The 26,036-nt window shown below is 36.7% G+C and overlaps 1 protein-coding gene across 2 annotated transcripts; it reads left to right on the forward strand.

The window, feature by feature from the left end:
* Positions 1 to 295: 295 nt before the first annotated feature.
* Positions 296 to 26,036, forward strand: HPGD (15-hydroxyprostaglandin dehydrogenase). 2 transcript variants are annotated; one of them, XM_050338526.1, is made up of 7 exons: positions 296 to 481; positions 660 to 783; positions 4,730 to 4,836; positions 15,552 to 15,648; positions 21,769 to 21,845; positions 23,729 to 23,892; positions 24,971 to 26,036. In XM_050338526.1, the coding sequence occupies exons 1-7, from the start codon at positions 389 to 391 to the stop codon at positions 25,107 to 25,109; spliced, it is 801 nt and encodes a 266-aa protein (XP_050194483.1). In that variant the 5' UTR covers positions 296 to 388; the 3' UTR covers positions 25,110 to 26,036. The 2 variants fall into 2 exon arrangements, with proteins under 2 accessions (XP_050194483.1, XP_050194484.1); XM_050338527.1 differs by lacking the exons at positions 296 to 481; positions 660 to 783 and adding an exon at positions 3,052 to 3,196.

Here is a 26,036-nt window from a genome sequence, read left to right on the forward strand (position 1 = left end):
TATCCCCCCCTCCACGGAGCGGAGCTGTAGCTGTTGTAGGACCCGTTCTTCGCGGGGGGGGATAGAGTGAACCAGTCCTCTCCGGAAAGCCCGGGAGTGAGAAGAGGGCATGAATCTGGTCTCTTCTCTGGCTCTTGATCTCTGGGGTTCATCTAGACACTCGGGAGAACGACTTAATGACCTGCTCCGCCCCTACTCCCCCCGCCCAGGCAGATCCGGGCGGCTCTCGGTCACACGAGAAGGGAGTGGGGGGAATGAGCCGCAGAGGCGGCAGCAGCAGCAGGAGGAGGAGGAGGAAAGGAGGGAGGGCAGGAGGGAGGGAAAAAGGAAAGCGGGCAGGTGACACTGTGCTGGGTTGCTCGGGGAGGGTGGCAGCAGCGCGGCGGCCATGCACGTCAATGGCAAGGTGGCTCTGGTCACCGGCGGGGCACAGGGCATCGGACGGGCTTTCGTACAGGCGCTGCTGGGCAAGGGCGCCAAGGTAAGTCCCGGGAAGCGCGCCATCCTCTCCCTTCCCCTCCCTCTGCCTCCAGCCGGCACCCACGGGCGGGAGGTGGCGGCTGCCCCCGGGGCTCGGCTCGGCTCGGCTCGGCGGGGGACCCGTCCCTCTGTCCATCCGCCCGCCCGCCCGCTACTCGTTTTCCTCTCTCTCCGCTCAGGTAGCCCTCCTGGACCGCAACTCCGAGGCCGGACAGGAGAGCAAGGCGGCCCTGGACGAACAGTTTGAAGCGCAGAGGACGGTGTTCATCCAGTGTGACGTGACGGATCAGGAGCAGCTGAAAGGTAGGGAAATTCAGAGCGGCGCTCCGGTGTAAAAGCGCAGGGACCGGAGCGAGCCCGGGCTGCCGCACCGGTAAGGCTGCAGCGAAAGGTTATGGGGGACAGCCTGCTCCCGGTCGCTTCTGACAGTGACTCAAAAAGGATTTGTTTCCGAACCTGCAGATGTGAAATATTACTATCAGCATTACTACCACAATTTCACCCTGTTGCTTGGCACGTGGGAAAGAAAAGCCCAAGAAATCCTTTCCATTGAGTTTTGTGTGTGATATTTTTGCACGAAAGCCTCAGCAGAAGATAATTGTTATTTTATGAGTAATATATATAAACTTTAAAGCTCAGACTTGGTTTTTATGAGGCTTCAGTACAGATTCCAAGCTGCATTCCCTCGTCACAGGAGTAATAAATTCAGCGCTGGGTTGCAGTGCTCCTTCCATCCAGCACACTTACTTTCATTGCATGCTGCCACAGCTGAAAGCAAAACTGGCAAAAATTAGCATGCTACTATATCATGATGTTACCTATGGGCTGATAACACCTCACATACGTTTTGCAGGTGCAGGGAATGCAAAGAGCTTCCCTCATGAATGATTTGCATTTCTGTCTTTACTTAGTGAATAAGTAGTGTTCCCTACTCAGTTCCTAGAATATCATATAATGTTGATACACCCTTCACAATATTTCATAACAGGCACATCACTTCATCAAAGTTTCATTATTAAATGATACAATTGTAGCTAGTGACTCAGATTCAGATTCTGATATCCCTTTTTTCAGTGTTCTTTCCCCAGGTTAATTTCTGCCTTTTAGGTCTGTTTTAGTTCACCAAACTTCACTGGTCACTTTCTCAAGAGAGGTCATTGAACATATCCATTCCTCTTTTAGAAAAAATTACAGTAATTCCAGTATTCAGCAATATTGTTTACAGTTCCAAGCTACCATGATTATGCCTAAGTCCATAGTTTTATGGACTTAGGACATAGTTTTAAGTCCACAGTGTCTGTCTGTAAGAGAAATGTTGGACTTTAAATATGAGATCTTCTTCAATCAGTGAAGTCTTTATCAGCTAGGTTGACTTGACTGTTTCTCCATATGGGAGGAGTAACCTAGGAGCAAGAAAAAGCATCCCAGGGGTAGGAGTAACATCTGCTGTAGCATGGGTGTTACCCCAGTGTGCCTTCTCTCCCACAGTTCCTCCTTTCTTTAGTGCCAGGCTAGTGCCGGACCAACAGGGTGTGAACTGGGAGCTGGAATGATCAGGATGGGTCAGCAAGGGAGGTGTTAGAACCAAATTAGTAGGAAAAGAGCAATCAGAGTAGGATTGGAAAGGGCTCACAAACAGAGCAGCTGTTGCATGTGATTCTCTGATAATCATTATTAATCCTGTTGTATGTTTCTTACCATAAATTTGCAATCATATGTTATGATCTTTTGGGGTTTCTAAGTTGTTTTTGGTGTTGTCTGTTGTTTGGGTTTTTTTAACTGCTTCATTTTCAATGTTTTCGCTTGCAATTTAATGGTACTACTTAATTAATTTAGATTAATTTCACACCTAGTGTTTAAAGGTCTTATCAGAGGAATCAAGTACTGTATTTTATGTTAAAGGTCATATGCAGGAATGTAGTTCCTCCTTTTATAACTTTAGCCCTTACAGTAGGAAACAAGTCCCAGTACTAGAACTAGTATCTGTTGGTACACGAGGCTTCAAGGTAGGAAATCAGCTACTCATCTACTTTCAAGTCTTACCTTGACTTTTTCCTCCAGTGGTTCTTTCACAGTCTCCCACAAAAGTCTTCTATTTTGTCCTACTTTTGAAAAATCCCCATACATTTACTTTTGCTTTCCAAGGATATCCTCTGTAAGTACTGTTTGTGCTTGCTTTCCACTGTTTTTCTTACCTTTCCTTTAAAATAGAAACTCCTCTTCCATTTCTCTTTCTTCCCTCAATGTTTCATATGATCATCTGCTTTTAATTTTTATGGTTCCCTAAGCACTAACTAGCATGCAATGTAAAGGAATTGTTCTACATTTGAAAAAGTAAAAATGAGTCAGCTTATACTGATGTGTGAGTGAGAACTTCACTAAGAATTTACAGTGATTTTCTTCTTTTTGTGGATAGGTAAAAGATGAGATTACCATAGAGAGACTTACTGGAAATATTCCATAGATATCAAAACAGCTGAAAAGCATTTGGCTCTTTTCTCAGTGTGTAAACTGGAAAACTAGAGTTAGCTAATGAACAAATAATTAGCAAAATTACTATTATCCATGGTGGTTTTTTAAGGCAAAAGATTCTATTAAGAATTAGGTTGATGAAAGATGTTATTTAGAGAAGGCCTAAAAGGGAATCAGCCAGTTTCCAAAATTTGGAAGTTAACTGAGGACCCAAATGATATTTATTTCACTCACTGAAATTAAGGTAAGTACTCAGTTATGCTCACAATAACGCCAAAGGTTTCCATTTGCCCTTGTTGATGCAGGATTGGAAAGATGAGAAGTGACTAAAGAGTTAAGTTGAGAAAAGAGAGAAAAAAATTAGCAACAAACATAAGAAAAGCCAAAAAGGCAGACAGCCAAAACTAGAGGATTTAGTAATATTACAATATTCTAGTATGGAATAGGAATATTAGAAAAATCTGCACAATAAAGGCAGTTGGACAAATAAAACCTTTTCCATCAGCTGCCTAGCTCTTGTTTTGATGTCAAGAACATGATGGACCTGCAGTATTCAGGCAAAGAAAAGGTTGTAACAGTACTGATCATATGGTGAAAGAAAAAACTTTGTACATCCTTGCAACTGCTGTAAAAACATGTCAATGTCTGAAAGCTGTTACTATGCTCCTGAATAGCCAAATACTAAAGATCAGAGAATGAAGATGTTCCTGGGATCATCTTTCAGAGAAGTAGTTTCATTAAGAATTGTCAAGTATAATTACAGTACCCCTGAAACACTGTAGATTTTCAGTCAGTCATCAAGAAATGTTTTTTAAAATAATACTGGGGAGGTGGTGTCTTGGTTTACATAATTACAAATATTTAGTGGTAAGGATCAATATTTGGAGGGAAAACCAAACAAGTTATATGTACGTGTCAGATAATGTCTTTAGTCCTGGAAAATCTTAGTTTGGAATGAACATCTGGAAGTCATCTCATCCAACTACCCTGTCAAAGCAGAGGCGGGCTTGATGAGTTTGCTCCTCATTGTGACATCATCATGTTTTTCCATACACATCTTTTATCTCGGTTCTAAACCTTGTCACCTGGGAGAACACAATGTCATTGTGGAATTTTCCCAGTTCTTTATTTTTAAATTCTTTGGAAGACAGGTCACTATTTTTATCATCAGAATGAAGAAGATTTGAATTTGAGAAGTACATTATTAAAGTTACCTGACAAGAAGGATGTATAACATTGTATCCATAAATATATACATTTAAACAAGAATCATGATGAATTCTTTGTATTTGAAATATTCATATTAATTATTCACTAAATAAAAATTTTGTTCTTATATTTGTACTGAATCAAGAAAATTGTTCTGAACACATGCAGCTTTTATTTTTCATTTAAAATAGAAGGTGTCAAATCTTGAATTCACTAACTGTGTCCAGCTGTTACAATTCAAGCTGTAAATGTTTATATAATTAGGGTGTCAAACATCTAATGCAAAATGTATAGATGCTAAAAACTTTCATTAGCTCCTGTTATCAGACATCATAAAACTGAATGAAAAGGCAACTATGGTACCTTAATCCTTTCAGTTTCCCTCATTATGTCTAATATCAGTGCATATTAGATAAAGAATTTAATTGCATATTGCTCATTAGTGGCTAAGAAAACAATGAAGACATTTTGGTAGACTAATAAAGCATTAATTTGTATGCATGCACTGCATTTTTATGTCTCACTTTCCACAAGTGCTAAGAAATTTCACCTTTTGGTCTTCCTATAGGTGCTTTCAAAAAAGTAATTGAACATTTCGGAAGGCTGGATATTGTGGTTAACAATGCTGGAGTGAACAATGAGAAGGACTGGGAAAGCACTATACAAACTAACTTGGTAAGCATTATCTCCTTTCATATGTTCATGTTTAAACCTGGAATACACTTAACAGCCCTTGACTTGTACAGATTGGGCTATATGACAGAGCATTAATTATCAGATTGGTAAGCACAGGTATTGAAACAATAACCATGTAACTGCATGTGTACTAACCAAAGAAAGGGTGTGTGATGGGCCCTTTAAACTGTCTGGGACATGCAGCACTGCACAGAAGTACTCAGACTATCAACAGAAAACATTCTCTTTCTATAAAACAATAAAATTCTAAAGAGGAGAAAGAGAGAGAGAAGAGAGAAAGAAACATTCGACTGTTCAAAGCAGTAGAGCTGCATCCACAGTAGACCCAGTCTGTTCATATGAAGATTTTAGAACATTGTAGTTACTTATGAGACTCAGCTGGCCTGAATTAGAGGATAAGTTGCCATTTGCTGTTCAACCAAGAGCTCCACATTTTCTTCACCAATGAAGCAAGCATATAATCTGAGCCATTTCACCATCATCACTGGTAGAAGCACACCTTTTAAGAGCACTTGTTAAAAACCAGTAGATTCAACGAGCCTGTAAAATTCATTTTTGAACAGGCTATTACCAGTTCTTTGATATAAGAACCACACTATCTGTTTCTTAATTTATTTTTTTTTAATTTAGAGTATATTGGTGGGATATTTAAGTTCCAAAGGAAAGACCAATTTTCTTGGTTAAAAAAAATTCTGACCAGCTAGTATTCTACCACTTGTGAAGTCCTAATTCAATAGTGATTCAACAAGTCACCCCATGATCACACTTACTGCAAAGAAAGTAGCAAAAGGATGCTTTGAAGAGTGAAATGTGAAGTTTTCTCATTTAAAATTTGTTGTGCAAAAAGAAAGCTCAGAATGAGAAAACTGAGTTTGCTTTTGTCAAAACTTTAAAGGATGAAAGTGCGTGTCTTTGAATCCTAATGCCTCCATGAAATGCCTCCACTTCTTGAAGTGCCTTCAGGAAATCTTGAAGATATTTACCATCCAGGTAAATATCTTAGAGTGGTGACCTAATAATTTTTCAGTGACAAGAGCTTCAAACAGAAGACATCGAGAACCTCCTTCTACCATTTTGCAGATGACACCAAGTTGGGTGGGAGTGTTGATCTGTTGGAAGGTCTCTACAGAGGGATCAGGACAGGCTGGATAAACGGACCAAAGCCAAATGTCTAGGGGGGTAATAAGGCAAAATACCCAATCCTGCACTATGTTCACAACAACCCCATGCAGAACTGCAGGCTGTGGGAAGCATGGCTAGAAAGCAGCCCAATGGAAAAGAATCTGGGGGTGCTGATTGACAGCCAACTGAACATGAGCCAGCAATGTGCCCAGGTGGCCAAGAAGGCCAATGGCATCCTGGTTTTTATCAGAAATGGTGTGGCCAGCAGGACCAGGGCAGTGACTGTCCCAGTGTACTTGGCACTTGTGAGGCTGCACATCAAATTCCATATTCAGTTTGGGCCCCTCAGTACCAGAAAGACATTGAGGTATTGGAGCATGTCCAGAGAAGGGCAGCTAAGCTGTTAAAGGATCTTCTAAGGAGCAGCTAAGGGAGTTGGGATTGTTTAGCCTGGAGGAAAGGAGTCTCAGGGGAGACCTTATAACTCTCTAAAACCACATGAAAGGAGGTTGTAATGAGGTGAGGGTCAGCCTCTTCTTCCAGGTTAGTGATAGGACAAGGAAACGTTCTGAAGTTGTGCCAGGGAAGGTTTAGACTGGATCTTAGCAAACATTTCTCCACCAAAAGGGTTTTCAAGCACTGGAGCAGGCTGCCTAGGGAAGTGGTTGAGTCAGTATCTCTGGAGGTATTTAAAAGAGATATAGATAGGGTGCTTGGGGTCATAGTTTAGTGGTAGCCTTGGCAATGTTGGGTTATCAGTTGGATTTGATGGTCTTAAAGATCTTTTCCAACCTAAACAATTCTATGATTCTATTCTTTTTTTTTTTCCTTATTACAAGTGATAGAGCAAAAGCAGACCCAGGCGAGTTTGAACCATCTCAAGTAGCAGAGAAACAGAAATCCAAGGCTAAAAAATGTATATACTTAAAAATGTCTCTATTTCCCTCATGTAGGATATTTTAAGTATTCTTTGTATTATTCCTAATAACAGGAATAATTACTACAGCCACACAGTTTGATACACATAATACACATATTTTTTATTTTATAAAGGGAAAATAAACACTCTACATGTCAGTTGTTGTCTTAGTGATATCATTTATATATTGAAAAGGTAAATATTTCCTGCCCCAGTTTAAAGTACAAAGTACAAAAGTAGAGCAGTACAGAGCAAGATAAATCAGAACAAACATATCTGGGGTGTGTTCTTTATGGCTAAAACAGTTCACAGAACCGGTTGGTCTTCAGGAATATTTTTAAAGGAGTGTAAGGGAGTTCTCTGCTAGTACTGCATGAGAAAGCTTGAAGAACAGAAATGAAGAAGCAGGTTCAAAAAGTGGGACTTAATTTACAAGGAAAAAGAGGGAAAACCCACAATTCCTACTTGTATCAGTTACAGTTTCCCGAGAGCAAGGAAAGACAACTTGATAAAGATGGGGATGGGGCAGGGGAGGAGAAGGAGTATCAACTGCTAAAAAAGTATTTCTCTTGTGGTGTTTTGCACCATTTTGCTCCAATTTGTGCTAAACGTCCATCTTTTCATTAGTTTATAAGTATTTCTGTCATTTTCTTTAGTTAATTATTCCAGAAATGCCATCTATTCCTCACCTCAAAACTCCAAACTCATGGCGTGGACTTGATCGATATCAGCTTAATCAACAGCCGCTTCAATTGCTCATACCCACACGAGTGTTCACCTTGTTACTATGGTAAAAACAAACAAACAAACAAAATCCATACAGGAATTCCACTTTAAACAGATATTACCAGTGTATTTTCAGCAGTTCATCACACACACACACAAATGCACAGAGGCAATATGACACAGACGTTCTTACGCAGAGTCCCACCTACAGCCCTCCAGCATGAGAATAGTGTTTATTGCATTCCACTTCGTATGGGCTTTTACCTTAGGGATCCAAAAATTTTATAATCAGACTTTTTTCTCTTCAAATCCCTAAAGCAAGAAAAGGGCCCAAATCTTTATGAGTCTTGAAAATATATGTTAGTTTAACACAATTGGTTATTACAAGAAATTTTGATAATTTTGTCTTGTGTTGATGATGTAGGCTTTCTGGAACCACTGATATTAGAGTGGTCACTGTAACTACAGTATCTTTTCTTTGTAAAAGTGCACTTAGCAGATTTTATACTAAAGACAATACCCCAAATTACATGCAGGTTCCCTTTTTATCTTTGTGTCAGAGATTTCTGAAAACTGACATAGCTTGCAGTATGCAGTTAAAGTAGCAGTACTGGTATCACATTTTCTTGCATTTTAAATACTACATTAAACAAAAATTCAGAAGCACTTTATGTGACAATTTGACTAACTTTTGTTTTATTATGCCAAAAAAATATATTTTGTAGATACAATTAAACCAATTGCCCAAATGTAATTAAATAGATTTAAGAAAAAATTTGAACACAAAATCACAACTATCTCCTGTTTTTGTGATGATTTTGCATGCTATAACACATTCTAGCAAACCTTTAAATTGCAGGCCATAAATTGGGCACATCAAAAAAAACCCCAGTCACATAGGATCCAATTATTTAGGCCTTCCCCAGAAAGAAGTAGAATTCAAATGCATTACTAGACAAAATGTAGAAATACCCAACAATTCCAAGTTTTTCCATTTTTTATGGGTTTGCATATTTTATTTCCATAAATGACAGAGGTAACAAGTTTCAATAAATTTAGAAAAGTTACTAAAAGTCTACCAAACTCATCATTTGTCCCTGCAAAGTACTTGGATTGGAACTACAGAGAAGATAATGCAACACTGTATATTTATGTGTGACTCCTTTCAGTATAGCTCACAGTGCAACAAATGTTCCAGTAATTAGCAAACCTTGCAAAATCAGTTTGCTCATCAGTCAGGAACTATTCCTCAAAAGGCCCGTTAATGCCTTGGCAGAAACCAGAGGGGTAACCAAGTAAACGTCAGAAGTGATTAATTGAATTTATTTTTGGGACAAAGACTTCATGATCATCACAAGGCTGTTCCACCATGCAAACCACAAAAAGGATGCCTTGGGAGTATGCTGCAACCGTCATCTGGTCCATACACATTGCTTGCCTTTCCCAGTGTACCAGGAGAAATGACAAGGACTGAACTTTCATCCCAAAATAATGGATTCAGCAGCTGAAAATAACCACTGAATTCCACAATACAGACAAAGACAAGCATTTTCTTAATGCCACCAACACAGAAATAAACCAAAACAAACAGTGCTATCTGTAGAAGATAAAATGGTATATGTGACTGACTTACCAAGCTTGCCTTCTAAGACAACTAGAAATGCACTAGCTTAGTTGCCTATTCTGCAGTATAATTTTATGTCAGGGAACCAAGGGTCTATGGAGAGATGTGGCCAAAAAGTAAGAGACACTTCCTTTGAAATTAGTGACATGAGGGTCAATACTGTAAGTGCATAAAGAAGTATATAGGTATAATTATTTTTGTTGTTCATATTGCATTAGGAAGGACACAGTGACCTACCTTAACTGCACAGTAAGTCAATGAACTTTTTAGCTTACAGTTTTAAAGTCTGTTTACAGCAACCACAGTTGAAGTACAAGGAAAAGAAAATGTCTTTCAGCTAAGAACTTAGCCTAGCTATTCAAAATGCAATACCATTCTTATGTCCTTCAGGAATGGAGGTGTATGGAGTGGGGAAGTAAAGAAAACTGCACCATAAAAAACCTAAAAGATAGTGTTTCACTCCAACCTTGTAAAAAAAGCTATTGACTTGTAGCAAATGAACAAATCCTACTGCACATTCCTTTCTCCTTTCTACCTCTTCTTTCCTAGACTTCTTTTTTTTTTTTTCACCGTTTGAGTTGGAAATTCAAACTCAAGCGCCTCAATTTCATTTCATAGCAATTAAATTAACTTCTACATAGCAATACCAAGGGACTTGCATGCTTGCTACAACTTGTCTACTTCTAGAAAATATACATTAAAAAAAAAAAAAAAAAACAGTCACGTAGGATCCAATTATTTAGGCATTCAAATGCATTACTAGACAAAATGTAGAAATACCCAACAATTCCAAGTTTTTCCATTTTTTATGGGTTTGCATATTTTATTTCCATAAATGACAGAGGTAACAAGTTTCAATAAATTTAGAAAAGTTACTAAAAGTCTACCAAACTCATCATTTGTCCCTGCAAAGTACTTGGATTGGAACTACAGAGAAGATAATGCAACACTGTATATTTATGTGTGACTCCTTTCAGTATAGCTCACAGTGCAACAAATGTTCCAGTAATTAGCAAACCTTGCAAAATCAGTTTGCTCATCAGTCAGGAACTATTCCTCAAAAGGCCCGTTAATGCCTTGGCAGAAACCAGAGGGGTAACCAAGTAAATGTCAGAAGTGATTAATTGAATTTATTTTTGGGACAAAGACTTCATGATCACCACAAGGCTGTTCCACCGTACAAGCCACAAAAAGGATGCCTTGGGAGTATGCTGCAACCTTCATCTGGTCCATACACATTGCTTGCCTTTCCCAGTGTACCAGGAGAAATGACAAGGACTGAACTTTCATCCCAAAATAATGGATTCAGCAGCTGAAAATAACCACTGAATTCCACAATACAGACAAAGACAAGCAGTTTCTTAATGCCACCAACACAGAAACAAACCAAAACAAACAGTGCTATCTGTAGAAGATAAAATGGTATATCTGACTGATTTACCAAGCTTGCCTTCTAAGACAACTAGAAATGCACTAGCTTAGTTGCCTATTCTGCAGTATAATTTTATGTCAGGGAACCAAGGGTCTATGGAGAGATGTGGCCAAAAAGTAAGAGACACTTCCTTTGAAATTAGTGACATGAGGGTCAATACTGTAAGTGCATAAAGAAGTATACAGGTATAATTATTTTTGTTGTTCATATTGCATTAGGAAGGACACAGTGACCTACCTTAACTGCACAGTAAGTCAATGAACTTTTTAGCTTACAGTTTTAAAATATGTTTACAGCAACCACAGTTGAATTACAAGGAAAAGAAAATGTCTTTCAGCTAAGAACTTAGCCTAGCTATTCAAAATGCAATACCATTCTTATGTCCTTCAGGAATGGAGGTGTATGGAGTGGGGAAGTAAAGAAAACTGCACCATAAAAAACCTAAAAGATAGTGTTTCACTCCAGCCTTGTAAAAAAAGCTATTGACTTGTAGCAAATGAACAAATCCTACTGCCCATTCCTTTCTCCTTTCTACCTCTTCTTTCCTAGACTTCTTTTTTTTTTTTTTTCACCGTTTGAGTTGGAAATTCAAACTCAAGCGCCTCCAATTTCATTTCATAGCAATTAAATTAACTTCTACATAGCAATACCAAGGGACTTGCATGCTTGCTACAACTTGTCTACTTCCTAGAAAATATACATTAAAAAAAAAATCAGCCCCACCTTCCTGTCCAACAGCAAAATGCCAAAATTTTCCATGGGTACCGCTAGCACCACTTAGTTTCAGACTTTTGAACTTCGTCTTACGCAGTTCACAAGGTACTTTAAATGTTTCCTTATAGATAGTCATCAATTTACAACATCACAGTATGAAAGGCAAATGATCTTGGGTCAAATTCCAGCTCTGTGCTAACCTGCTTTATGAAACCACAAGTCCAGGGCTCTTTCATTTTTATTCATTATCCCTAGCTCTGAACTATGTTAGCTCAGGAACCAACATAAAATATTAGGACTGATTACCCTTTTTTTCTCAAAGGTATTCATATTGCTGTACCCCCTCAATAGCAATATAGTACTTATATTCAACACTGAAGGTGCTGATATATTTTCCCAGCATGAAATACTAGCATGTATAAGGAGACAGCAGAACTATCAGACAGAGGTGGAAGGGAAACCTCATTAAATAGGTATGACAAACTATTTCAGTTGGAACACCCGCCTTGAAACACTAGAAGAAAGCACTTTGTACTAAGTTACCTTCAAAGAAATTGTCACTTGCAAAAGATGACTATTAATGATGTTCTGATGGGCACTATCAAGGAAGAACTAATTTTGCCCATTTGAAATCATTAAATGAGTTACTGGTTATTGATGTGATACTCTCAAAAGCAACTGCAAATGCTCAGAGTACTTGTACAATAATTTTACAATGTTTACCATGCTGTCAGATACCGCTTTGGGTTTATTAATTTATAGTAGGTCTGATTTGCTCTAATCTAAATCTACAATTTATGAAAACTAATGCTAGGAGATGCATCCACACTCACATTATAACTGTATTGGAAAGAATCCTAAATTTTCCACTGGCACTTAAAGAGTAAAATTGCCTATCTTGAGAGTACACTCAAACTTCTAGAGCACCTTGATGGCCCATCTTCATTATGTGCTATAGTAAAGCACTGTATATTGGTAAGAAAATAAACAGCAATATTGCTAAATCACAAGGGTTTCAACAGCTAGAAGGACAGTGATTTAGATCATTTTCTGATTTTAACGATACTGGTTTTCCATAGCTAGGGTCGAAAACACTGGGCGAGTGTCAGCTGTCCCAACTTTTGATTAACCTACACTTAATTACAAATCTGACTACTTTCATACTCTTTGTTCTTGACATGTTTATGAACAACATCTATTCAGCTAAATGCAGTTTTAAACAAAAGAACTGTAAAAATTTCAGCTCTAAATTGCTTTCCTGTACAAAGTCTCACAGCATATTTTTATCTTAAACCAAGTCAGACAATTTTTTTTTAATTAGGTAATTTTAAATTTAACTTTCCCAGAATTTCTATTTGCAGCAGATAAGCTATGAATTATTGTTGGTTAAGAGCACAGAATTAAATTATTTTAAAAGTTCAATTAGAGAACTACACAGTCTGAAGTGACCTTCAGTTTCTTCCAGTTTACGTAAAGGACATTACAGACATTTTTAATCATATCAAAATACCAGAAAACTCTGCAGAAAACACATAATTCTTTTCCCATCTTGCTTTTTACTGTGCATTTCATGGTATAAGGAAGCAATAGATGATGATTTTTCTTCTAGAGTGCAGACTAAGTATTCTGACGTCAACAATTAGGAATCCAAAGTCACGTATGAGAGGAGGCCTGAGGCTGCAATTTGTGCACTTGCAAAGACAGATTTCATAACAAAACCAAAAGCAAATATGCTATTGTTCTTTGAAAACAGTAATGTAAATACTGGTTTTCTTTGGGAAACCTCTTTCCCATTTGAGTGTTTGACACCCATATGTGAGGAGCCAGTTTCCCTTCATGAACTCAGCTGGATCAACAGGCTCAAGTGGAAAGTGGCGCTAAGACTGCTAAGCAACAACATTGTGTGAATTCCATACTATAGTAAGTTCTGCCACCACTGTCTTCCTTGGGGAAATATTGAGAGAATTTCCTCTCCTGGAGAGTGGTGGGTTCTGGCAAGAGAATGGGAAATCTATTACGCAATACTTTTCATCTGAAGTGCCATCTGCTGAGTGTGCAGACAGATAGGTCACCCTGCATGTGGGGTTCAGAGTTTAGCTATCTAAAGAATATAGTAATTCTTTATTTTATCAGCCCAAACAACATAAATAGCCATTTCACCCAAAATCAGCCACACTCAATGAGGTATTTCCAAGGATTACAAGTAAGGATTACAAGGATAATAGCAGGTGTAAGAGGTAATATCCAAATGGAAGTCTGCCTTTATTTTGAAGATCACCTCTCACAATACCTTTATGTAAAAGAGAACATGTTCCCAGTCACTTGAAGAAATACTAAGATAATGGATTCTAGAGAGAAAAAAAGAACAATACAGTAATTTTCATAGGAGAGTCAAGCAACCCACTTCTTTTCTTGTTTTATAATTGTGGTTTGGACATGGGCTCATCTAGCTCTATTATCTCTTTGAATTAGAAGGCTGAAGGAATAGAAAAATCCTTAAGGAACCCCAAGCTGCTTCCTTCTTCAACTGATTTATGTTCTCTAATCATCCTAAGTGGAATTCTCTTTTTCTGCTCAGCAGGCTGAGCCGCTGCTCCAGGGCATGACGAGACCTGCACCTGCTCTCCATAGACAGCATTAACCCCTTTCTTTCTAAAATATCTTTTTCACAATCCCTTTCTTTCTAAATATCTTCTGTACAGCCTATCATATATACATATTAAAAAATACAACCCACTCCCAAGTCCAAATCTAATTTCAATTGAGTTGCCAGTAAGTTTATGATCAGAATAAGTATAACTTATGGCAACACTAGTAGGCATTAACAATCTTGGGTTTAATAAATCAAATTTATACATGACAATTAACATTAAACAGCATTAAACCCCTTTATAAGGGGCTTTGCTACTTTCCAGGACATGCAAGACAAATCAGATTGTTTGGTATGTTTCAAGACTGAACAACACTCCAGAGATTTTTGAAACAGAAAGTTTCTGTTAAAGCATTTAATCAATAGCATCCTTTTGATAATAATCAAAATATTTTTAAAAAACATGTTAGCTGAAACAAAACTTTCCAGGAGAGAAACAAACAAAACCTTTTTTATGCAGTAACCCTGTAACTTTTCACAAAAGTTACTATCTTCCACAAGGAGCCTCGTCTGCTGCCTTTCTCTTACTGTTTGTTTAAATCTCAGGTAAAGTGACTCACTCTCTGGGAGAAATTCTCTCTCATGATTCATCCAGGAGGTTGATAACCTCAGGCTTGTTGTATATTTGGACATCTCAGTTTAAATGCTGAAGTTCAGTGAGAGGAATCCCAGCAGAACTTCTAACTGCAGTAGGGATCAAAAGCAGATTTTAAGGAATCAGGATTATACGGGTTTCAGAAATTTTCTTTTTCCTCAAAGCACTTTCTTAAAAAAAAAAAAAAAAAAAAAAAAGTAAAATTCACATGCTGCAACTAATATTAAGCTAACAACATTTCACATCTCTTAGAATGTTTTTTTTACCTTATCTATATTAGCCTGTTTGGGCTAACTTTCATTTGAGAGGACTAGTAAAGGTCCGATAGCTTTAGTCAGAAAATAATACAAATTTTTAACATCCTGGGATCAGAAATATATTCTTAACCCTAAAAAGTGTGAATTTCTTGTGACTTGAGCCAAATGAAGTTTTAAGTGTTAATGTTATTTTCAGATACAGCCTGGACAGTTTTTTATTACATATAACAGTGTGTCTTGACAAGAATGATGGGATTTAGATCAGTTCTTCTGTCACTTACATTTTTAGATAAGGTGTGGGTTTCATCTATAATTTACTTAATTAATTTCTTTCATGACTCTTATTTCACTTTGCAATATTTTAGTTTGATTAATGATATCTGCTTAAGAAAAATAAGCAAACTGTGATTACTTCTATTTGTTGTAGTCTCACTTCTGAATTTATGGAGTTGCAATACTGTGAAATGTCTTTTGTGTTTATAATCTTCAAAGTATAAATAGCAATACAGGTTCTAAGCACCACAATAAAAGCAAGTTTCAGTTTGTAGGAGTACAATAGAAAGATACTTTGAATAACATCAATAATTCAGTAAGATATTTTAATAGCTTCAAATAATCTTTGAATATCTTTGATAATTTCTTCCTCTTATACCAGACATCTGTGATTAGAGGAACCTACCTTGGCCTAGAATACATGAGAAAAGGAAATGGAGGCAATGGAGGAGTAATCATTAATATCTCATCCTTGGCAGGTGAGAATATTTTCTGCATAAACAGTTTCTACTGCTTTTTTTTTCTAAAGTAAATGAATCATACTTATCAGTCATACTTTTTCTTCCTTCTTATGGCTCTTGCCTGTTTATATTTATTATGACCTGTTTTTCATCATAGTAACAGAAGCACATCAAATGTCCACAACTTTCGTTTGCTTTTTTTAAGCACAGTTCAATAGAAAAATCATTAATTTTCCTAACCTATCAGTCTCGTATTTAAAATCTTGGGCATATGAATTCCTCCATTCAATTCCACAGGAGCACAGTTGTAGGAATATCTAAAACTAGATAGTATCTACTTTACTAGTAATTGTCATGCACCTACTCTGTTCCAAGTCCTTTCAGATGTGACCTACCTGTGCTTGAGAAGCCATAAAATTAACATTCATATTTCACCAAGCTTAAGCAAGTGTTTTCCTTGCTCACTCTTTGTCTGTGTTATAATTGTATTTCAGTTTATTGGCATAAAAATAGCATTATATGGGTCAGGGTTATTGCTGCTCAGTTGTGGGGCAGAATTCTGCACTTTCCTGTAGGTACAATCAGTGTTGCAATGATTGGGCTCACAGCAAAAAAGCACAGCTGAAGGGGAAACTATACATGGAGAAGGATGTCATCTGACAGCTTTCCTCAAAAAATGTGTGGGAAAGCACTTGCATTCTCTCTTTTCTGCTTGAAGAGTTTTTTCTCCTTTTTTCTCTTTTGGGAAAAATAATACATATGCTAGCTTACACTTGGATTGTCAGAGCTTTCTTTGGTATCTGTGCAGATTACCAAATTAGAACAATTTTATTCTGGGATGTTCCTATCTGCCTTAACAATGAAAAGCCAGCTAAGAGCACTGGCCATAGTTACTGCTTGTGGATAGGTGTAGATGTTCTGAGTATTAAGTTCTCCTGTAAACCCTAGCTTTCATGACAAAAAGTCTAGTTCACCCTATTAAGATAATGCATATGGATCTTGAGGATCTGACTTCATACATGCACATATCTCATACGGGTGAGAGGTTCTTTATTAAAAGCCTCCATGTATGTTTAAGTCAGCATTTATAATACTGCCTGACACATTGCCCACTGACGCCTCTAAGTTTATCCCTATTGGCTCGAATGGACATTGTGTTTGGATCAAATTAACCTGAAGGAATTGTTGTTGCAGTACAAGAGTTCATCAGCACAAGTAAAAGATTAAACATTTTCATGAGAACACTGGTGCCCAGGCAGTTCTCAAGAAAGGGCAGAGGTAGCAAGTAGTTTGATTTGTTTTCTAAATAGTCTCACATGAAGACAAAATGACTTTGTTTTTAATACCTAAAAGCTTGGCTGTTCTGTTTGTTAAGAGCTTGTAAGAGCTGTTTTAATTATTGGATTAAAATTTGCATTTATTTACTTAATTTTTTATCATTAACATTGGGCCATTATGATTGTGGGTATCTGACAAAACAAAGTGTTCTTTGTTTTATTTTCTTTTACATGGCTTGTGTTTAGGAATTGTTTCCAAGGGCATAAGGAAAAACACGCTTTAAAAGCTAACATATACTAATTTATATTGTTTACTTATTTACTACTACTTATTCTTTATGACTCTAATTCTCCTTTCCAGTTTGGAGGTCTAAGTTCTGTAGTTTATTCCCTATATTGAAAGGCAAACTGCCACTGGCTTGTTTAATATTCTGAGTGTTTTCTTTTCTTAGAACTAGCTTCTGTTGATCATTAAACTTTTGAGTAGCTTTGATCCCCTCTGTGCAAGTTCTCTGTAAGACGCAGACAGCAACTACTGCTGTGTCTTGCTGAGCAACAAGAAGAATCGTATCTGGCGCTTACATAACATTCAATAATATTTGCTTTACACATAAATAAATTTCCAGTTCTCTGTCATAGGAATTTTTCCCAATGATTTGGACTAGAGGTAGAATCAAGCCTTAGTTTTACATTTCCAAACACCGTTGGTACTACTTAAATGCTTCCTATGAAGTGGATGCTTAAAGGGTTCATTCATCTCGATTAAAGCCAGAGCATCCACCCTGTCTTTCCAGTATTGGGTTTTCTTTTCTTTAGTCTCTCCACAAGACAGAACTAGGTAAGAGAGGGAGACAAATACGTAAGCACATGCAGCAAGCACTCAGCTATGTCTCAAAGCTATAAATCTGATTGTTATTGGATTTGTGTATTCATATCAAGAAGAAGTAATTCCACTAAAGTGAGATAATGAGAAATGTATTTTAATTTTAACTTGGCCCCATAAAAAATAATTCCAATGACTGCAGGTTTTTGCATTGACAAAAATTTTATTTCAAATTCAAGGAGTAAAATGCTCAAAAATTTCTTCTGTAGAAAGCTACACATTACCTTTACTTTGTTTAATGGAATAGTTACAAGCAACAGAGAAACCATACAAAACTAAATTTAACTTAAGAGATTATTTACCTGATTAAATTTAACATTGTCTTCTACCTTGTGGTGCCTGGTACCTTACACTTTTTGCAAGTAAAGGGAGAAAGAAATTCATGCATACACTTGTCTTGGTAGCTTTCGTATTTTCAAGAAGGTATTTTATAAAACCGAAATTGTATCTGTCTGGATTCCAGCAGACAAAAAAACCTTCAGAGTTTTCATAGAGGGATTAAAAATGGTAACATTTTCAGCACACCACCACGTTTCTTTTTTGAGAGGTTGTTCAATATGCAGTGAATCCGGTCACTTTCTGTTGCACAACCATACAAGTGCTTTAATTGCACTCAACTTCAAGCACTCAGATTCCACAAGCAGCTCATTTGTCCTCCCTTTATACAGAAAGCTTCAGCCCAAAGAAATACTTAAAGTACCATCACAGCAAACAGGCTTTTACAAGACCTGATCCTATATATATTACAAGAATAAAACTAAGTATAAGGTTAACATCACTGAGTAAGGACTGTATCACAGTGATACAGGGGAGCAGAAATGTCAATGGCTGTACAACTGGTGCCTTCATTTCACAATCATGAAAGAGCTTCTGGTCCCTCCCCTTTAATAAAAGAAGGATGCTGAGCAGAATCCGATGGAATGAGGTTAAAAAAATTAGAAACTATTCCCTTGAGACTTCAGTTCACTATTAAAGGAATCATAGAAATTGTTAGAATTTCTGCTAGGATTTCTGAGTGTCTTTTGTTTTGGTACTCAGCAGGACTGCTAGGATGTCATGAGGGTATACAGGGAAAAAAATCAGAAGGGCCAAAGTCCAACTGAAAACTAAAAAGGTTAATAAATCTTATTCAAAGAGACTTGTTCAAACCTCTGAAGGCAACATGTATTTAGTGGGAAAGCGTAACTGGGGAAAAATGCTTAATGCTGTTTTCATCAAAGTTTTTCAGTGGACTGAAGGGAAATTCCAGTTTCAACAAAGCTTACTGGTAACAATACAAGCTTATTGATAGAATTTTCCACCTGCAGTACTAGTTTCTCAAGATGTGGATATTGAAACTATTGACCATGATAAATAAGGCATTGGAATGAGAAGCCTGACACCATGTCTCCAGTGGTAGAATGATCTTGCCACTCTAACAACAAGGTGACTAGACTATAAGTAAGGGCAAGAACTGTCTCTACAAGCCTACCAGAAACTGAGAAAAATTAAACTGTTCCAGCAGTTAACACTGGAACACAGGATTACTGTTGGGCTGTTTGAACTGGTTTTGGTAAACCAAAGAGCATCTTGAGTCAACATAACATCATTTGCAATTCACTGTGCAGCAACTGTCCAGAGAAAGGCAAATGTAGCCATAGCTTGCCCCCCGTCCCTTGTTAAGAAAGATTAAAACACACATATATCACTTTCCAGAAGTACACTGACCCATCCATTTGAACACCCTCCCCTTCCTCCCCTGTTATTTTGTGCATAATGTTCTCCAGTCTGTGTCACAGTCATACTGTAGTTGCATAAGATAATTAAATATTCATGGAAGGAGCATATACAATCCAGCTTTACTAACAAAAGAATGCCCTAAGTAATATGTTATAAACTCATCTTTGCTCACTGGTTGAATAAATATTCAGGCAGAGCAGGCTCAGTATTACACAGTGGTTCATCACATAATACTTGCTAGGAGTTTCCATAGGACACATCACTAACAGGTTCAGCTCTTCCCAGTGCAGAGAAGTGGCTCAGAACTGCAAAGCCCACACTGTGGTTCTCAGTACAAAACTCAAGAAGAAAAGTAAGACAGGGTTGTCATTGTTTTGCGTGAGGGACTAGTCTTAGCTGCTTGGGTTGAAAATGAGTCAATTGATTTTTTCTTGGTTCTCCACTTCAATAAAAATAATTTCAATCAGAAAAGAACTGGTTTCTTTGAAAAAATTATTTGTTCCTCCCTTTCTGCTTAGTTATTCCTGCTGTCTTTGCCATTTGAGTAAGCCTTTGAACCTTATTCCACTTCATTATTGTGAGCTGTGCCCTTCCATTGTTTATTTCTTGGCTTTGCTTCTCATCCCTCTCAAGTAAAAAGTAATTTGTCTCACTGTGCTCAAAAAAATAAAAATAAAATTACCTCTAAATTCCTCCTCTGTGTCTCTCACTAAACTGTGTCAGTTTTATTTCTGTTTCCTGCAGCCTAATTGGAATTTTTTTTATCTAAAGCATGTAAAACTACTTAAGAGTTTTTTTAAAAATAGTGTCATAATATTTCTAATGTGCTACTATTTCAATGTTTCCAATAATTTGAAGAATGGTGATGATCATCGAAATTCAACAAAAAGAGGAATAATAAGCCTGTGTTGTAATCACAACCCACGGGAGACAACACAAAGGCCATTTTCATAAAGTGAGTTCTCAAGCAGAAGTTTAACACATTAATCTAAACTAAGCAAATAAATACAAGTTAAAGAGAACAACCAGCCACCAGGTTTAGTTCTTCACTGCCCACTACTGAACAGTGCTAATAACAGTCTTGGTTTCACTGGATCACGAAGGTAGCGCATGAATCAAGATAAAACCTTGAAGCTTTCAGGTTTGTAATTAGAGCTTTGTGCTGTCTTAGATAGGTTTTTTCCTTTAGAGAAAAGAGATTCCAGAGCAAAGAGCCCATTCAAGTCTCTGGCAAACATATTTTTTCTGGCAAATCCATATTAAAACCTGAGTTGTGAATTCCTCATCTCCACTGAGATAAGTTCCACCCCTTCTTGAATGTATCACTTAAAGATATGAAATACGAAAAATGAAAGTAATGTGAGTTATTAATTGGGATGACTTCCATTAGAATCAAATGTTAAGGCATCAAAATCACTACCCAATTTTACAATACCACGTTAGGGAACATGGACTAATTTTATCCTCTAACTTTAGGAAAGGCTGATGTTTTCTATCATAAGGGCCTAGCTTTCAGGTGAAACTACAGCATTCATATGGTCCAGTTCAGCTTTTGTTGTATAGTGAAAATTGTTGGCATAATGGGCAGGAATGAATATGCACTCATGGTCTGTCATTTCTTCTTGATTAGCTTCTTTGGCCATCAAACTCAGTCTTACTAGAACTAAGCTCTTAATTTTCCTTCAAAACCACTATTCTTTCTTCTTTCTCTACTATACATAAAAATTTTGTGCTCTCCCTCTCTCACCATCGAGGTTCACAATGTTCGCATTCTTTATTTTGCTTCTCCTTTTCCTACACTTCCTCTCTGAAGTCACAGTAAATTAATGCAGGTGTCCAGTTCACATGTAAGCTAGGATGTTAGAATTTAAAGCTTATCTAAAATACCTGACATCTTTTGTATACTTAAATACTTCACTAATTCTTAGAAGATGACTTAAAAATCTCATTCTTGAGTGTTTTCTTCGAGATCCTGTCCTCTCTTCTAAGTCATACTTCATAGATATAACTTTTCCTCTTAAAAGTTACACTTTCTTTTATTACTCTTCTTTTGACTCTTTGTGGTTTTATCCATCTAATATCTTTTCCCAACCTGTCTCAGATTATAAAACATAATCTGCAAATTTTTGCTACTCTATTTTGTTGTACCTCTATAAACATATCATAATTTTTTTTACCTTATATACCTATATGTGTGTTTAAGGTAATCATAAATAGGAGTACTCAATGTCTTTATTCAGCTACCTTTTTATTTTAAAGGACTCATGCCTGCTGCATTTCAACCTGTGTACTGTGCTACAAAGCATGGTGTAATTGGATTCACACGATCAATAGCAGTAAGTATGTGTTTTTGACAAGAGTACCAGCAGCCCCTTTGGAACATGCTGAAGTTTTTCATGTTCCTTCTCTATAGCCACACAACTGGAATTAATTTTCTGAAAGGAAACAAAGTGTCTGAAGCAGTGGAGGTTCCCTCCTTTTACAAAGTGAATCCAAGGATGGAATAAGTATGGCATCTGTGTGTTTATGACTGATTTGAGGTTTTGGGAGCATGGAAGAAAGAAGTTGCAAAGTAATTTAAGGACAGTGGGAGGAGCCCAAAAAGCAAATTCTAATCCAAGATTTAAAAATTTTTTCAGAACCCCGTCTCAGTATCTAAATATTTTGATTTCCTTATTTGTCAGTCAGGTTGGTTACTTCTTTTTTTATGATAAATAGGCACTAAAGTGTACAAAAGTGACTTGGACACACCATTATTTATTCTTACTGAGTCTCAATACTAAAAAAATGCAAAATGACACATTCAGGATGGGACATGTAAGATGACCAGATAGTAAGTCTCAGGCTCTGACTCCAAAACCTTCTAGTTAAATTGAACAAGCAGTGTAATGAAATAACTTGGAAGAAGCAGATATGGTTACTTTCAATAGATTAAAGGTAATCTACCTCATAGAAGATTTCCAACCCAATTTCCAGAATTATTCACCTAAAATAACACTTTGGATGCTTTATCCATATTTTATACCCCCATTCCCACACAAATACCTTTTTTTTTCAGATTAACATTAAGGGAATAGTATGGATAAGTGCTTCATATACCACTTTAGGCACATCATGAACCTGACACCTAAGATTGCATTTTTGTTTTCTCATTATAAATATAAATTACACCACCTAAGTGCAAAAATAAATTAGAGGAAACACTGTCTTTGAGGAATATGAGAATGTTGAGAAGAAAAGGAATAATAAATTTAGTGAACTACAGTATTTACCAGGGAAGGCAGTACAGCCTAATGTTGGGCTGGTCTGATACCTAACATCTAGGACTTCACTTTCTTTTCTCCCCCAGATCAAAGGGGCAGACTACCATACCATGAAAATGACATGAGACTTACATAATATCTGAAAGAATTCCTGTCAAATATTAAAATAAATAGAATGTAGCCTTAACATTTATGGTTATTCTTGAGTATGCCATGTATAGTTCATAAATTCTGTGCTAAGACAGTTCATCCAGTATTCAACACATGCCTGAATGCTGATCAAACTTCTCTGCTACATACACACGTTGGTAGAAATGAGGGCACAGAACAACTTGTGCGTCTTGCTTTCATCATGTTCCTGAACTACTTCCTGAAAACATAGTGCCTCTTTCCTGGAGTTCACAGGGACTTTCCTGTGGAGATGCTCAGTGATAGCTTCATACACTGGTAGGGACAACAGGGCAACTAGAAAGGTTTAGTATTACAGTTCTAGGCGTAGAGACTAGATCCTATTTCTGTTGATGTAAGGAGGTAAATTTAATCTTAGAGTTGTTTTGGTAGGGGTTTTTTCAGAGTTTTCTTTTAATAAAAAAGTTCATATAAGATTAGAAGCATACATTTGGGAGATGTTCACCCTAGAATACCGTTAATGACGTGCTAAGATGTCACTAATAACAAAAAATATTAGAAAAAAACAGCTTCATGGAAATAAGAGTGTTGATTTCTTGTAGAATTGTTCTCCCAACAAAACAAATAGGTTTCTTCCTAGTAATCTGGTATGATTACTACAGGAAATGTGCTTCAAACTTAGTTTGAAACAAAACAATCAGTAGTAACAAAATCTACTTGCTAAGTGAGGCTGAAAAGTACTCAGTGTTAAATCTCATTATCTGAAAATTTACACAGTAATGTCTCATAAGGTTGATAACAAATGTCTAACCCTTTCTCTTTTCTAGTTAGCTGCTACTATGGACAACTACGGTGTGAGACTCAACACAATTTGTCCAGGATTTGTCAACACACCAATTCTTCAATCAATAGATAAAGAAGAGAATATGGGACAATATTATTCATATAAGGATGAGATAAAAAATATGATGCAGTTTTATGGCGTGATGGAGTAAGTCAAGTCAGATACAGTGGGGTTTTTCCCTTTTTTTATGAAGAATTAAGGCACAAATAACACTTCCAGAAAAATTAAAATAAAAGGGAAATGCTGCCTCAGATAAAAGACTATGAAATGTATTTTCCTATAAACAAGGAAAAAAAGGAAGATATCTAAGGCTATTTTAACAGCACCACCTGCACAGTAATATATCCCTATATGTTTCCCAATTCTCAGCAAAGGGAAAATCAAATTCCTAAGTTAAATATATTGTGTTTAGTTTTTAATAGACCTAGGTGTTCCCTCAAATTTTGTTTAACCAAACTTCTTGTGAGATACAAGGTATATAATTTGCATTGAATTTTGACAAAATTTGGCAGTGAAACAAGATGGAAATCAGACCAAGAACTGAAAAAACTGGACTAAGTTCATAAGAGCACAGTAGCAGCAGATCAAAAAGTTACCTGACCCATTACAGTACTGCTAACAAAGGCCAGAAGCAGAAATCTCGGACAGCCTGTGAGAACAAGACAAGCATAAAGTGGTATTTTTTTAAACACTTTCTTAGTTTCTAACAATTGGCTGCTCAGATGCTTCTGGACAAAGGAAGTGGTATGACTGTGTTGTTTCACCCATATTTTTCCATATGTAAAATACACTGCACCTATTGACCACAGCAAACTGCACAGGAAATTATCCTTATGCTAATTAGTATGTCAGTCCTCTACAGAAACAGGATAAATCAGCAGCAGAGCTGCAGAGGATTGTGTAAGGATTACTTCTGTCCATTTTCCTGATAGAGAAAACTTCAATAGGAAGTCCGGTAGCATTTGTATGTTCACAGGCGTTCATCAGAAACTAGAGCAAACAAACGATGATTTGTAAAGCAGCCACTTTGCATTTATGTCCTGACTGAGGAGACTAAATATCTCTCCTGAAACATTCATACCACCTCTGCTTTTCTTCAAAGTAAATTTGCTCAAACAAAAATTTGTTTATTTTCAGGTTGTATAGATTTACATTGAGTTTCTTTACTTGTCCTTTTCACCGTTTTATTATATCATGAATCTGAAATAACTTTTTTTTTTTTCAGCCCATCAACAATTGCTGAGGGACTGATAACAATAATTGAAGATGATACTCTAAATGGAGAAGTAATGAAGATTACAGCGTCCCAAGGGATTCATTTTCAGCAATACAGCCAAACACCTTTTACATCATCAAAGAGATAAATAATTGGTTTTTACTAATTACTCTTGGTTTTTCTTAAATACAAAAAGTTCCAAAAAGACTAATTCTGGGGAAAAAGGTTAGTGTTGTATCTAGAGCAGTGACAGTGTTCAAACATTTGCATCCCAGTAACAAAGAAATGGGCAAGAAAAACTGGTGTGGGAAGATGTTACTACTCTACTCTGATTATATAAACACTAAGAAGAGTACTTATTTAGTATAATAAACACACTGCTTTGAAACTATTGTTTAGTAAGACAGGCCACTTTTTTCATTCTGGTAGTTCTGATCTACATGTTCCAAGTGTATTTTGGTGGACCTGACTTACTTTCTTTAAACTCTTTTCACTGCTGTGCCTACTTACATCTTGAATTCTTCAGACTAAAAATTCAGTCCAGGGATCTAGCCCACAAGCTCTGTAATGAGTTAAGAATTTACTTTTTCTTATGAAAATTAAATAGAGCAAGAGACAAATTTCAAATTCCTTATATATATATGCATCTATATAAGTATGTTCGAAATTCAAATTCTTTATGTATATATGCACATATATATTAGTATGTTCCATATCGTATAAGAAAGTACAGATTTTTATCTTCCTAGATTTTAGCTATTTATAAAATAGTCTAGAAATATTTTTGTTTTCTTTTTTATATATATGTGTGTGTGTGTGTGTGTGTGTGAATTTTCTCTCTCTGTACAGAAGGGTTAATACTTTGGCATTGATTGAAGCGTCTGTTTACTCATTAGATCTTATTTTCCAAACCGTTAAATCTAATTTCTTGCCTGATTGATTAAATATTAATTCAATCCTGAATAACCTGTGTATTTTTTTCATGTTTTATACATGTCTATTTTGGTTTAAAAATACATATTCTCAGATGTAGCATGTTACATAGTGGCAATGAAAATAAAAATTGAGCTTCCTA

The sequence above is a fragment of the Myiozetetes cayanensis genome, unplaced genomic scaffold (genome assembly GCF_022539395.1).
Source record: "Myiozetetes cayanensis isolate MyiCay16 unplaced genomic scaffold, myiCay2020 scf7, whole genome shotgun sequence".
NCBI lineage: Eukaryota > Metazoa > Chordata > Aves > Passeriformes > Tyrannidae > Myiozetetes > Myiozetetes cayanensis.

What these genes read in the sequence shown, in the direction of transcription:
- HPGD (XM_050338526.1), top strand. Translation starts at nt 389, where the DNA reads ATGCACGTCAATGGCAAGGTGGCTCTGGTCACCGGCGGGGCACAGGGC. An exon ending in GCACTATACAAACTAACTTG is followed by an intron (nt 4,837 to 15,551) that starts GTAAGCATTATC and finishes CTCTTATACCAG; the next exon opens with ACATCTGTGATTAGAGGAAC. An exon ending in CAGTTTTATGGCGTGATGGA is followed by an intron (nt 23,893 to 24,970) that starts GTAAGTCAAGTC and finishes TTTTTTTTTCAG; the next exon opens with CCCATCAACAATTGCTGAGG.